This window comes from Caretta caretta, chromosome 1 (genome assembly GCF_965140235.1).
Source record: "Caretta caretta isolate rCarCar2 chromosome 1, rCarCar1.hap1, whole genome shotgun sequence".
In the NCBI taxonomy this organism is placed as follows: Eukaryota; Metazoa; Chordata; order Testudines; family Cheloniidae; genus Caretta; species Caretta caretta.
Genome location: NC_134206.1, coordinates 14,365,918 through 14,380,494, shown reverse-complemented (window position 1 = coordinate 14,380,494; position 14,577 = coordinate 14,365,918). Strand labels below are relative to the sequence as shown.

General features: G+C 45.1%; 1 protein-coding gene and 2 long non-coding RNA genes across 6 annotated transcripts in view; 2 read left to right on the top strand and 1 right to left on the bottom strand.

The window, feature by feature from the left end:
- Nucleotides 1-14,577, bottom strand: part of LOC125632241 (uncharacterized) — a 30,816-nt gene that overhangs the window by 3,797 nt on the left and 12,442 nt on the right. The window contains exon 2 of the long non-coding RNA XR_012667333.1: nt 509-660. This is a non-coding gene — a long non-coding RNA (uncharacterized LOC125632241). The remainder of the gene's footprint in view (nt 1-508; nt 661-14,577) is intronic.
- MAP6 (microtubule associated protein 6) overlaps nt 1-14,577 on the top strand; it is a 79,380-nt gene that overhangs the window by 56,748 nt on the left and 8,055 nt on the right. For 2 of the 4 annotated variants that reach the window (XR_007355222.2, XM_048839989.2), the window contains exons 3-4: nt 4,302-4,515; nt 6,458-6,617. Coding sequence is in view for 3 of the 4 variants with exons in the window: in XM_048839989.2 (XP_048695946.1) it covers nt 4,302-4,515; nt 6,458-6,617 (374 nt within the window). In the remaining variant the exon portion in view is untranslated. Of the gene's footprint in view, nt 1-4,301; nt 4,516-6,457; nt 6,655-14,577 lie in introns of all 4 variants that reach the window. The other 2 variants (XM_048839980.2, XM_048839987.2) reach the window with 1 other exon arrangement.
- LOC142071242 (uncharacterized) lies at nt 10,765-13,953 on the top strand. The gene is made up of 2 exons (XR_012667332.1): nt 10,765-13,472; nt 13,672-13,953. It is a non-coding gene; the product is annotated as an uncharacterized LOC142071242 (long non-coding RNA).

Here is a 14,577-nt window from a genome sequence, read left to right as displayed (position 1 = left end):
AGCCCATGTGTGTCTGCTCAAGCTGGGAATCCCACTCCCAGCTGCTGTTTAGACGTACCCAAGGAGGAACTCCTTTCACTGCTAGCTGTAGCAGACTCCTATCTCCTGTGGACCAGCCACTGGGAGGAAACCCGTAACATTCGATGAACCAGGGGTTACATGTGCAGGCTCCATTTGTAGCATCTGCTTCCAGGTACGTTTGAAGTGATCAAAGCCAAGGAACACCAGGTTCTCATCTCAGTTACACTGATGTAAATCTAGGAGATGCTGACTCCATGCATGTCAGTGGAGTCACTCCAGATTAACACTAGCGTAACTGATAGTAAGATCTCTCCCTTTGGGTGCAGAATTAATTGGACATCCTAAGCTCATTGTGAGCAAACATAAACCTGTCTGAAAGCCGTGTGGGTTGTAGCTTGAAATGGTATCACTCTCTGAACCAGTTAAACCTGACCCCTGTAGGCGCTGGCTTCAAAACCTGACAGAGATGGGAGAAATCAATGCCTACCTGACTTTCAGTGAGCATCTCCTCAGGTGGCTGCCAGCCACAGAGCTAAGCTCCGGTTCAGCCAGTATCTCACAGGTGTGTGCGTGTGGGTTATTTGCTTCATCTTCACCTGCAGTCTCCATTAACCCTCCTGGACCGAGGGGGAATCAAATCTGACATATGAATGAAAAGAACCACTATGAATCCAGCTGGCCAACAGTAGAGTCTCCCTGCAGAATGAAAAGGAGTACTTGTGGCACCTTAGAGACTAACCAATTTATTTGAGCATAAGCTTTCGTGAGCTACAGCTCACTTCATCGGATGCAGAATGGGGGCCTCACCCAAAGCTCATTGAAGACAGTAAAAAAAGACTGCCATTGACTCTCATGGATGTTGACTATAGGATACGCCGGGCCTGAGTCAAGTCAGATAGCTCACTAACCACTCTGTGGAATATTACCCAGGGTCAGAGGTACTGTATGATTTCATACAATGACATGCTAATCGTTGTCCTCAGTTGCATATTTTGGGTCAGTCCTTACTTGGTCAAACGCCTGTTAACGGCAGTGGGAGTTTTGCTGGAGGCTGGAGTGTGGGATTTGACCCGTTAGTAGTCACTGAATTCCACAGGCACGGCTTTTATACTGGGGAGTTCAGTGATTTTCAGTTAGTTCTTTTCAGATCTTCCTCACCTGTGCCTGGGGCTGGATGGCGAATCAGGAGCGGGCTCCTTGGCAGCCTCCTGCCTGCCTTTCACCGAAAGAAATACCTCCTTAAAAACAAACTCAGCAAAATTAAAGGAGGGAAAAAATCTGAAACAAAACCTGGTGGGCTAACCGAGGCTGTGCTTACCGTGCCCATTCTCTCTTGCACATACTCACTGCTGCAGTCCACGCCCAGCCTTTCTTTCATATTGCCTGTTTGGGGCTAGGAGGTGGCTTTGCCACAAGCCCTGTATAAGGGGCCATGTGTGATGATTAGCCTGCTTCCTCTCTCCCATGTGGTCCAAGGGGCAAGTCCTCTGCACCAGCACTTTACCATACTGCCGGTTCATCTGTGCCGGTTGTGGGAGAGGGGGTGGAGTCAAGGATCCGACAACTTCCCAGACCTGCTTGCCCAGTTTCCAGCCCCCTGTACTGGGGGTGGAGTAGCAGCTTTGTGGAGGCCGTTTTCTCACTCCAGCCATACATGCAGCTGGTGCTGGGAAGCGAGGAGACATCTTATGCCTTTGTCTCCTCTGTGTGGAAGCATAACACAGGTTCCATCATGCTGTTGGACTGTCAGTTCCTGAGGACAGGAATCTTGTGCTCCTACCTGTTTGCAAGGTGCCTCACAGCCTTCTGGGGCAATGCAAATATTAAATAGTAATGGAGGAGCATTCAGCGTCACAACCACTTGCTGCCAGGCTGAATCTGTTTCATTGTTCCAGGATCAGCTGACACAGCACAACAAAGATGCCATGCATCCAGAGTATACCACAAGGGGGCGTATTGTTCTGAACAAAGCCTCCATTTTTGTTTGAAAGCAGCATCTCTTGGCCATACAAACGCTATTGAATAAGAGCTTCATTTTAATTTGTTCAGTGCTGGCCACAAATAGGCTTTCACCTTGTTACACTTTATGTTTTGACACTGCTAGCTAGTTTGCAGAGTTGTTAGAGCCATGTTGGTCCCAGGAGACAAAGTAGGTGAGGTCACATCTTTTGGTGGGAGGGACAAGCTTTTGAGCTACACAGAGCACTGCATCGGGTGTGGAGAAGATAAATACAAAGTAGGACAGGTTGTTAAGCATAAGGGGTTCACACATGCTGTAGGAGACCACTTAAAATGAAGTGGGTAATTAACACCTCTGCAGAGGGTTATCAGGAAGACACTCTAAGCCGATGGGAGAGAGCTTCTCCAGTCGGCATAGTTAATCCACCAGACAATGAAAGGATTAAATAATTACAGAGCAGGAGAGAAAGGAAGAAGTAGAGGCAAAGGAAATAAATGTTTTTAGCTGAGATCTGCCATAAAATAGGGAGTTGAGGTGGTGTAGAGATACAAGGAGGCTGTTCCAACTGGTAGGAGTTGCAGAGGAGAAGGCTCTTTCACCAACAGTGACTAAGTAAAGGTAAAAAGTTCAAAGGCTAGATGGGCAGAGAGAAGAGGCAAGAAAGCAGAGAGAGGAACATTCTGTGAGGAAGCAGAAGCAAGAGGCTTGTAAATACAAGACCAAATGGGTCCTCAAGTGAAAGGTATTGTTAAAATTTAAATGACTAATAACTGGGAGCTTTTACCAGAGTCAAAGATGGGTCATAGCACCCACAGAGACGTTGCAACCACAGCAGGAGGGATAGAAATGCACGCATGCAGCGCTTAATTTCCTTCAAGCGTTGTAAAAACAGACAAGTGCTGTGCTATATGGATGAAATTCACCCCGTGCAGAGGGTTAACGCATCACCTACTTGAACCCTTAGGACATAACTGATGCACAGATCTTGTGCTGGCTCCCTGAGCACAAGTGAATTTCATCTGTAGGTAAGGAAATGTCGTAGCATGGGATTCCGATTTTGTGTTTCATGCAGCTGGTCAGGAAATGCTTCTCCTTTTTCCCTGAATACAATTTTGGTGAAAAAAAAATTTTTGTCAACAGTTTGTTTGAAATTTTTCCAGGTTGTGGATTTTTTTTTTTAGTGGAAAAAGTTGGGTTGTTTTGGTTGGTGAAAACAAAACAATTTTTGTTTGCTTTTTTTCTCCCAAAATCCGTGAAAATTTTAAACAGAAATGGAGTCTTTAAAAAATTTCTGATGGACCAAAAAGCCATTTCCCCACCAGTAAAAGTTTTGATTGGAAATTTTCCACTAGCTCTAGTGTTTGCCTTCGGGGGCTAATGAAGAGGAGAAGCAGAGATGTAGCTACCAGTGCTGGTACACATTGCAATCTGGGAGTACTTGTGGCACCTTAGAGACTAACAAACGATGAAGTGAGCTGTAGCTCACGAAAGCTTACGCTCAAATAAATTGGTTAGTCTCTAAGGTGCCACAAGTCCTCCCGTTCTTATTGCAATGTGGGTGAATCCTAAAAAACCCTTACATAATTGATAGATGTGCAATCAAAGGGATGTGCTAAACCAGGGCTTTAATGTATACGTTGTGGTGCAAAATAGTACAAATGGCTCAATACAATCCCTAGATGAGTGGTGATTGTAGAAAACACTGGATTCTTTACATTTGACACTCACCTAGCTGGTTCTCTTACAGGTAAACTCGCTGATAACAAAGCTCGTGTGCTGAGATGGGAAACCAAACGTTTACTGTGACATCCAGTAACCCTGCACATTCCTCTCTCTTTACATATAAATTTTCATCATAAGAATAAATGCATACAAGAGTCTGGAATCTCTCCTTGGGCTTTCCAGAGCATAGGTGAAGCAATATAGGTTTAAGAGGCACTGAGGCCAGGCCAGACTTTCAAAAGGGCTCAGCACCCACATCTGGGACCAGATTTTTAAAGGCCCAGCTATTTACACACCTAAATTAAGTGGTGAGATTTTCAGCCTCCCAGCAACGGCTTTTGTTTCAATAGGCCAGATCCGAGTAGGAGTTTTGGCAATGGGCAATGGATCAAGCCCAACAGGAGCTGTTGGATGCTGAGTTCTGTCAAATCTGGCCCCATATGTCTATGGCATAGGGTTTTCAGAATGCAAAATATACAGAAGGGGAAGGGCCATCTAATGAGATGTCTGCTAAGAAAGGTTGGTTTAGTTTTCACAAGCCACCCATGTTCCCGTTGTTTTAATTTCTGCCTCCTGTTTGTGTTTTTTTGAACCCTAGAAATGAATTCAGACCTTGGGTAGATGTCAACAGAGTCAAGCTTATAAAAGCTAAGCCCCAGTACAAGCCCCCGGACGAGAAAGTGAGCCACGAAACCAGTTACAGCTCTCAATTCAAGGGGGAGCCCAGCAAGCCTGTACAAGCTGATAACAAATTCATCGATCGCAGGAGGATACGCAGCCTGTACAGTGAGCCCTTCCAAGAATCTTCAAAGGTGAGAAATACAGTGTAAGGGGACAAGGGCCAGCACGTGTCTGCAGCAGGGCATAGCTATGAAGACTTCACAGCACTGCTTAGTTTCATTCCACTTCCCATGGCTTATTCATTTCTTATTCAATAGGGGACCCTATTAGAACTCGTTCTCTGACACCCCAGTAAGAGGCGTGGGGCTGAATCCTTAGCTGGTGTAGATCAATATAACTGCACTGAAGTCAGAGGTGGGATGCTGGATTACAACAGGTGCAAGATCTGGCCCCAGGACAATCTCTTTGTGTTTGCATTTCCCTGATCTCTAATGTAGACTATTATTACTTGGTAAACACAAAGCTACAAATGCGTTACCTTCTTGTCTTTCACCCCAGTAACATGCTAAGGGCCAGATCCTCTGTTGGTGTAAATGGAGGTAGCTCCATTGACTTCAGTGGAGTTACACTGATTTACAGCAACCACGGATGGGTCTTTAAATGGATCCGATCTGTACAATTTTGGGTCTGGATTTTTTCCTTCATCCCAGAGTTGTGCATCCTTCATCCCAGAGTTGGGGTTGTGCAGTTCTTCGAGGTGTTGTTTGGTCCCGATATAAAGAGAGAGGGGGTCAGATGGGAAATTCTGCTTCCAGTGGGATTCTGAACCCCACCCCACCCCCCCAAGTCTGGGAGAGAGAATGGGCTGGATCCAGGGTTTTGCTTCGCACCTTCCCCTGATATCATTCCAAGTCCACGCTTGGTGCTGCTGTTTCTTTTGGCAGTAGATGAGCCCCAGGCATCCCATTGTGTTTTTCCTCCATTGTATCAACCTGAGAAAGGAGCGGAACAAGGAGCATGCCCACCCCGCCACCCCGCGTCGGCAGCCCCCCAAACAATGGAACTTATAAAGCATCCAACAGAGGATCCTGTGACTCTTCCCCTCCCCTTTGTTCTGGGCCATCGTTTCCCTTGTCTGATCCCAAAGAAAGGCCACGCCTAATGAGATTGCAAAGGCCACTCCCCAAATCGGCCAGTCAAGGGGGTGACAAAATGTGCCCCCTGCCTCCAGTGACTGACCAGTATCCCTGCATCCTTCTGTGTTTACTCAAAACCTGGGGAGTCCAACATATCACATCAAAAAGCCCCTTTTGCTAAGCTGACCCTAGCAGCCATTGTTCACAAGGTTGCTGAACGCTGACAGCTGTTTTCCTCAGTGGTGTCCCGACAGCCACATGCATTATGGAGACGTTAGAATGAGACCTTGGACGGCATCCTTAAACAAATACAATAAGGCCCTGAATGACGTCTCCTAATGAGTAGAACTCCTTAGAGAGCTCAGAGTCAGGCCACACATTCAGCTGGCTTTAATCAGCGTAGCTTCATTTACTTCAGTGCCAATATGTCAATATACCTTGTGCAGGACGGTCTGGCGCTTTGTACTTAAATAGCATTAGCCCCAACACTTGACTTAGGGCTTGCCTACACAGAGACTTAGGGCTTGTCTACATTACCCGCTGGATCGACGGGCAGCGATCGATCCAGCGGGGGGTCGATTTATCGCGTCGAGTCTAGACGCGATAAATTGACCACTGAGCACTCTCCCATCAACTCCGGTACTCCACCGAGGCAAGAGGCACAGGCGGAGTCCACAGGAGAGTGTCAGCAGTCAACTTACCGCAGTGAAGACACCACGGTAAGTAGATCTAAGTAGGTTGACTTCAGCTACGTTAGTCACGTAGCTGAAGTTGTGTAACTTAGATCGATTCTCCCCCTCTCCCCGCAGTGTAGACTAGGCTTAGTGCGTGGCAAACTGGGGTGTAAATCAAAGTCTCTGTGTAGACAAGCTCTTAAATGCAAAACATAAATAAATACAAATTGCCATCTCTTTGATGATGTCTCTCTCTAAATCCTGTTTTTCTACCTTTTCCTGTGTGTTTCTGTGTTGGCGGTTTGTATGTTACGTCCATCCAGGTGGAGAAGCGTAGTGTTCAGCCTTCCAAACCAAAAAAGACAACGACGAGCCATAAACTACTGAAAAAGGCCAAAGACAAGCAGATTGCATCTGGCCGGGCTGCCAAGAAAAAGAGTGCTGAGAGCTCCAGTGGGACAAAGCCAGAGGACAAGGAGAAAAGTAAAGAGATGAACAATAAATTGGCTGAGGCTAAAGAGTAAATTTCACTGCACTTTTCTCTCTCTTTTTTTTTCTTTTATTAAATAAAGGCCACAAAATTAATTAGAGGCTTCTAATCTGCTTTTGTTCTGATTGTATTAGAAGCTTTTATGTTTTATTTCCAAGGAGGATTAGGAATCCTCATTTCAGAGGTCAGGTTTTTGGCTTTGCCTGTACGACACAGATCTACACAGAATGATGGGGAGAGGATGAGGAGGGTGGAATGCACAGAGGATTGTAGGATTACAAAGGTTTTCAATTAATTGTGTGCTGCGAATGTATTAAAAGGCTTGTCTCTTTCCTTGGGCCTGATCCTCCAGTGCTTTGATGGTGTAAAGCTGCCATTTGTTCCACTGGTGCAGGGAATGGGCTCAGTTCTTTTCCCAGGAGCTGATCCCATGAGGCTGAGTGTCCTTTGGAGGTGCTGAGCTTTGTCTTCTCCCATTGGCATCAACAGTATAGGAGAGGTGCTCAATATCTTGCAGGATCAGGCCCTGAAAACCTGGCATAACTCAGTGGAGTCACTCCAGACTCACACTACTAGGGACTAAGAGCAGAATTGTTCTCAGAGACATCAATGGGCATTTGGCCCAAGGAAGTGATGAAGGCTCAGATCCCTTGTAAGGAAAGATTTTGGGCTAGATCTTCAGCTGGTATAGATGGGCCATGCCCATTTACACCAGCTCAGGATCTGGCCCTGTGTTGCAGCAGAATGGAAAGTGAAGTAAGGCACAGAGAGAGTCCAGCTGGTTGCAAAGATTTCCTGAATGGGCTTCAGGTCAGACTCTGCAGGTTGTTCCTCCCTGTCATTTTCCAGGATCTGCTTCTTTTTTATGATTTCCGATTTGTTTTGGATCTTGGTCTGATTCCTTTGTTTTTCAGATGCAGATGGATATTGTGTGCAACAGGAGTAGGAGAAGGTTTCAGAAATGGATTCAATTTGCAGACATGGCTTCTTTATGGGTAGCATGGAGCAAGTCACCATTGTTAGCTCTGATTGCATTTTCATACACAGTGCTAGGAAATTGTCACAAGCACAATAGTTTTAAATATACCTGCACGTTAAATCATGGTTGCTCATAATTGTGCGATTGGAGCCATGACTCAGTTATTGGGAGCCCTAACCTCCAACTTGGCCAAATCCTCAAGCTCTCAACTCAGTGTATATTGTGTCCTTACTCTGGTAAATTCCCACCAATGTCAGTCTGACTCAGTAAACAAAGGCCTGTTTCCCAGCTGGTATCAATTGCATTGCTCTGTTGAAATCGATGGAACTATATTGATTTACACCAGCTGCGAGTCTGGCCCAGAGTGCTGATCTCAGCATTCGGTTCACAGATTCAGCAGGAGCTAAGAGAGCTAAGTACCTTGCAGGATTGCTTTAGCTTAACAAAACGGAGACGTTGAACCACCTGGGTAATAAACCCCCAGAGCAGCTGTAGGAATCATTCCTGTTTGGCCTTGGTTAATCCTTTTTGTTATAGCTCAATCCAAGTTGCAAATTTCACTAGGCAAAAGCAACTTGGGATGACGTTAGGTGAGAGCTCCAGGATCATATTGCTGTAGTGGTATTGGAAAAAGGACTATCTTGCTTCTAGATTATATTAGATTTCAGTTAAATACTTGCAAGGGTTTGTTTGTTTTTCCGGAGGTGGCGATTTCAGTTTTCAGAATCTAAATGTTTATCATTTGGTATGTCTGAAAAATTAAAAGGGGTGCCACAATGGAAGGGTAAGAGAAGGTTTCTAAAGATTAAGGAAGTTCTATTCTATGGGAATAGCAAACTTTGTTGGCCCGAGTAATGAATACATGCAAAGTTTAGTGTGTTGTGTAATGTGTCCTGTTTGCCTTGTGCTAACAGCCTAAAGCTTTTGAGTATAAATAAGTGTAATGTTCTGAATTCAGTGGTGTATTTCCAAGTTTAGCTGTGTTAGAACTGTGTAGTATGAACTAACCAGGATGTTTATGTGGAAAAAAAATATATATATACATACATATACCTCCAATATTTAGGAGGAAACCAGGGAAATCCTCCAGGAAGTAAAACTGTGGAACTGTTTGCGAATGTAATGCATTTTTGACATGCATGCTTCATGGAGAACCTCACTGAACTGTCTATAATGGTCATCACTATTCCGAGTGCTCAGAAATTGAATGGATGTTGCGCATCTGCAAACCTCAGTTCTGTCTGCGAGTGCAGAGTAGCTCAGCAAAGGGTTTCATTGAACTCATGAAAGATAACGCATGTTCCTTGCATCAAAACGGATGTTTGTTAACTTTTCGGAGAGAGCTGAGCCTCAAAGACTCTGTGACGCTTGACCTGTTGACGGATGCCTCCCTTCACCGTTACACTTCTCTGGCCGTGCCTACGCTGACAAGCTGACAGGGCCACCGCTGTACCCATGCAGCCGTGCTGCTGTCACAGCGCTTGTGTAGCTGCAGGATGCCAATAGGAAAGAGCTCTCCTGTCGCCACAATAAAACCAGCTCAACGAGTGGCAGTAGTCATGTCGGTGGGAGAATGTCTTGCCACTTATGCCAGCAAAACTTATGTCACTCCAGGAGGTGTTTTTTTCATGCCCCTGAGCGACAAGACTTTGCTGATGTACGTGCTAATGTAGACATGGCCTCCATAACATACCTCCTTATCTCAGGTAGAGGATAGCAACAGTTAAGATGATGAAGCGTTAGAGCAGTTAAAGCGTGAAAGTAGTTTACAATAGCCAGAAACACTGGCTCCCTCACACAGGAGAGAGACTGTATCCATTCATTGCAGAGGATCGTTCATTTTTGCCCATTAGCATCCATATTAATGCGTCACTAAGTGCCAAGTCCACTGGAAGTTAATGGGACTAAAATGAGGCCCTAAGAGATTTAGCAGTAAGTCCCTTGGATAGGCCCAATTTTGTCCCTATACGTGCACACTATTGAGGGCCCCAGGCATGCATTGAAGTGCATAGTTTGGCCCGGGGATTAATATTAGGAGATATAATAAAATCAGGTCTTAAGGTCAAACTCTTCGTTGAGTTGCACTCCATGCTAGCCCACTGATGTCAGCTGGGTTACGTGCGGCATGTCTCAGCACAGAATTTGGTCCTAGGGGCCTCATCTTGCCTTAGTTTGTGATGGAACTCCTACCAATGTCAGCTGTGTGCCTGGATTCAGGACAGTGTATAGCCCTCCACCTGCTTTCTCATTGCTCCGACATAATATCCACAGAGTGAATTTAACATTGATCAGAAAGGAGATGAAATCTTTGCTCATTCAAGTCCACTTTGGATGCTAAGCTTGTGGCTTTAATTTGGCAAGAATTTATTCTCTGATTTTGGGTTTCCAACTGCCACAAAGGCAGTTATACTTCATTACCAACTTATCATATGTTTTGCTCTCCTGGTTAAAAAGTGCTTGCTTTATCCTTGTGAGAATTGCTATGGTTTTGACCACCTGCTTTCTTATTTTCACTATGTCTTCTTATTGTGCTGTCACTCCCTTTTGCAAGATGGTGCTAAATGCCAACAGGCTTCTTTTTCTGACTGCTTTGCAAATCCATCATCCGCTTCCTCATCTGCAGTGTTTCTGGTGTAAATACATAACTCCCATATACTCTTGCCTTTTCGAGGCAGTTAGGAAGTGTCTAATTACTATTTTGTGGCCTGGCTTTGGTTGCATATCACAAATTGTCTCTGTAATGTGTTGAGCACACCACCTCTTGGTGCTACTTCATTCTTGCTGTTAGTATGAGAATGATGAAACAAAAAGATTAATGTATAGCCAATTGATTGTGACGTGCTTGTGATCTTTGCTTGCTCAAAGGGTTTTTTTCCCCCAATGATAAATAAATGCTGAAGACGAATACCACCTTCTTGATCTTGTTTTCTCGCTAAGAAGCACAACTGAGTAAGTGAAGGAAGCACCCTTTCCAATGTTTTACATTGGGAGAGCCATGCTGAGTTTCATATTGCAGAGATAACAGTGAGAGGCTGCAATCTGGCTCTCTTCAGATGGCTGCTAAAATCACATAAGCATGAACTGAGGGCTAAACATTGGCAGAGATGAAGATGGACAGTGAAGTCATGTGAACGAAGCAGGTAGTTTGGATTTTATTTCTAATCGGTGCCGTGTTGAACAGAGGTCTCCTGCTCCGTGCCCCTGCGTGCAGGAGGTTACTGGGCAAGATTCTCTGCGCCTTGCTGCTGTTCGGATCACAGTCAGCCAGGCCACAGAAACATGGCCCATGCGGAGGAGGAGAGGAGCTCCTGCCAAGAGCATGATGGCTGAGTTATTAGCACTCATACCTGGCATTCCGATAAAGCCACTTAAAGCCCATTGAAGTCAATTGGGAGTCTTTCCATTGCCCTCAATGGATTTTGGATCAGGCCTTGAGCGCAGAAACTTACTCTCAGGGTTCTCTGACATGATCATATAAAATGAAAGCTACCCAGCGGTGAACTAACAATGGCACATTCTCAACCACAAGCCGGGAAACTCAGAATCCTACTCTCAACACCAGCGCTTGCATCCTATCTTGCCAACAGTCATATCCAGGTGTTAGGAAGAGTTGGTGCCCATTCACAAGCTGGTCCATATGCATAGATGACCAGCAGCAGGGGGCTTACACAGGCAGTCTATATGAAGCCAAACAGTTTTTTGACCAGGGTCCATAAAATCCATGCTGGGAAAATAGTGCATTTGTTTTGCTTGACTTTTTTTTCAGTGGTAATTAGGCGACAAAGGGTTAAAAATACATGTTGGAACATGTACTATATTGGCTACATGAGGGAGGAAGAATGGTCTTATTTTGAGCAGTGGATTGGAATCCAGGACTCCTGAGTTCTGTTTCTGTGTGCCACTGATTGGGACAAGTCACAGATTAATTTATTTGTGCCTCAGTTTACCCATCTAAAGCTAATAATACCCAACCACCAAGATGTTCTTCAGGGGCTTAATTAACTGAGTATGAAGCACTTTGAGCACCTTGGATGAAAGTTTCTGTGTAAATGCAAAGTATTGGTGTAGATAGTAATGTAAATGTGATTCCTAGCTGGGAAAAAAGATGAAGGGTAGAGGGGGAAGGGGTGATATTTTGGCTTCAAGTTATGAACAGCCAGAGAACTTAATTCAGCTTTTTTCATCCAGATCTGCAAGCTTCTGCTTTGAATATTACCTCTATTCTCATTTAATGAATGCTACATTAACACACTGGGCCAGATCCTCAACTGGAGAAAATCTTCTGTCCTTGGGCCAGATTTGTGGCTGTTGTCTGTTGGCATAGCACTATTGACTTCAGTGGCACTATGCCCATTCAGTCCAGCTGAGAAACTGGCCCATGTAAAAAAAAAATGACATTATACCGTATGTCCTACCAGATTTCACACCCATGCCTAGTCTACAAACAATCTGCTAAATATATTCCATTTCCATCAAGTGCTGAAAACAACACCCTGTTCTAGCCTCAGCAACTTCTCAGAGACACACACGTACCAACCTGTGGTCAAGCATGACAACCATACAGCCGTAAAACATTTCAGCTGCTCTAAGGGTGTCTCAGCCACAGCTCTAATTTCCAGAGGTGTGTTTGCACTCAGCTCGATCGGGTAGATAGGGAAAATGTGTGTCATTAAGAGTACGCAATTTGGATGTGTGTGTTTGTAATTGTGGGAGCTCATCAGAATTGTTTTCATACATCCAGTATTTATGCACCCGGATCTGACCTACCATGGAATCACTGAGCACCTCTGCTTAGCATTCCAACAAGAACCTGCAGGAAACCCCCACGCGCAGTGCTGGAAAACGTGATTTAGAATTAGCTGTGAATTTCAAGCGCTACATATATGTGAATAATACATTTTGAAGAGACTGTGTGGCCTAATGAATGAAAGATAGGCTTAGACATCAGGAACTCTTGGGGGGCTAATCACAGGTCTGCCTCTGACTCACTGTGTAGCATGGAGCAAGTCACTTACTGACACAATTCATCTGTCTCAGAGGGGTGTTGTGGGACTATCAGTACAAAGCTTTGAGGACAAGCATTATTTAAAAAGGGATGTTATGCTTTGTAGATCACTTAAAATGTGGAGAGACACACCAGAATGAGCACAGTGTTGGATATGAATTTAGGGGAGAAAAGATTTAAAAGAATTGAAATGTATAAATTAAAACAACCAACGGTCAACTTTACTTCACTACACCCTCAGAAACCGAATGTTTGAGGTTGGCTTGAGCTACCAGTAGCTGGCCAGTCAAAAAATGGTTAAATCTGACAAAATACACTAGATTTCCCTTCACAATTGGCTATTTTTAGGTTGCCTGGCTGGCTAAGACGTGGCTTTGGATTGAGATATTCCAAGTTGTGTGTCTAAATCTCCAGATCATCTTCGAAAATCTCAAATTTTTAAACTAATCAGTCCCAATTCCTGACTGTTATAAGTCCAAGTAAGTCAAGAATATATCTCACTGGTTGATGCGCTACCCGCAGAGATGAGTCCTGTCTTTTGTGTCTCAATATTGTAGGCATTAGGATATACTGGGCCATCTGCCACTGCCAAAGAGAACAGGAATGTCAAGGCAGAAGTCTCTGTCATTGCTGGTGTTTCCCAATGTCTAGAAATAATTGTGTTCTTCTTTCAACAACTGCAGCATCAGAAACTAAAGAACTATACTGGAACAAGAAATGTTTCTCTAAGTGTGGACTTGAATATATGCTAGCATTGAGTGCTAAGAATATTATCCCCAGTGCTGTAGCAAAATACCCTGGTGCTTCCATCTTCCAAACCAGATCTTGGCCAGATCTTGGCCACCTATCTGCATTAGCTACTTGGTAAGTCTGATTTAACTGTGGGTTTAAGGGCCCAATCATACAGATCCTTACTCATGTGAGTAAATCTATTGAAATTACTAGGATTACTCACACGAGTAAAGGTTTGCAGGCAGGGGTAATAAACCCCTGATATTTGATGACTGGTGGCTCATGGTGAAGTGTGGAGATTCCTTGTAAACAACATGGATTTCTGTTTCAGGCTGCCTTTTGAAAAGCTACCTACCCAATGAATGTCAGAATGGAGGACATGTGAGGCTCATGACAAATCTGTGCATGGATTGAAAGGATCTTTGGGTGTCTCGAATGCCAGCTCGCTCTACGGAGAGGCTGCTGCATAAAGCGAGCTACAGGATGGAGATGTCCATACTCTCAGAAGACAGTGGCTAAGAAGGCAAAGTAAACGTAAGCAACAGCTGGAAGGAATGTTTGCCAGCAAAGAGAAAATTCATTTCCAATAAACATTTGTTGAGATTTGAAACTACTTTGTTGTCATCATGATACCCCATGATCTCCCACCCTCATCGGCTTTTAAAGCAAATTGTCTGCTGTAGTAGTGGCCTTTCTTCACATCTTCCTCGGCCAGCAAGACACTGTTGCATGGGATGCGTGGGTTGCCTTGCTCCATTCTATTAGGGTAGGCCCCTTGCCCATACACTGAAACTCACAGGGTTCCTTACTGAGCTGACAGGGCCATGTACGTCCTGGGAGCTGACGTCACCCCAAAAGGCCGGGCTTTGCCCTGGGCTTTTCCATCTCAGCAGCAGGTGTTGCGGGAAGGGCAGGGAGAGGCGGCTGCAGATCAGGACAGGGCTGTGCATGTGCTGTTTCGAAGCTGCTTTCAGTGCTGCCGTCTGCTGCGCGGCGAGATGCTGCTCACGCGGCACCTGAATCCCCAGTCCTGCTAGCCTCCTGTCTGTGGAAGCCTCCTCTCACTGGGACAAGCCTAGGTACCCCGGGACCCTCTTGGGGCAGACTGTGGCTCAGCCACCCTTCAGAGAGGAGAAAGGTCACCACCACCTCCTCTACCTTTGTCATTGCACGCTGCTTCCCCTTTTGCTCTCTGTGCGCCTCTCTCATTCCCCTCCGCGTTCTTCACTCTCCGTCG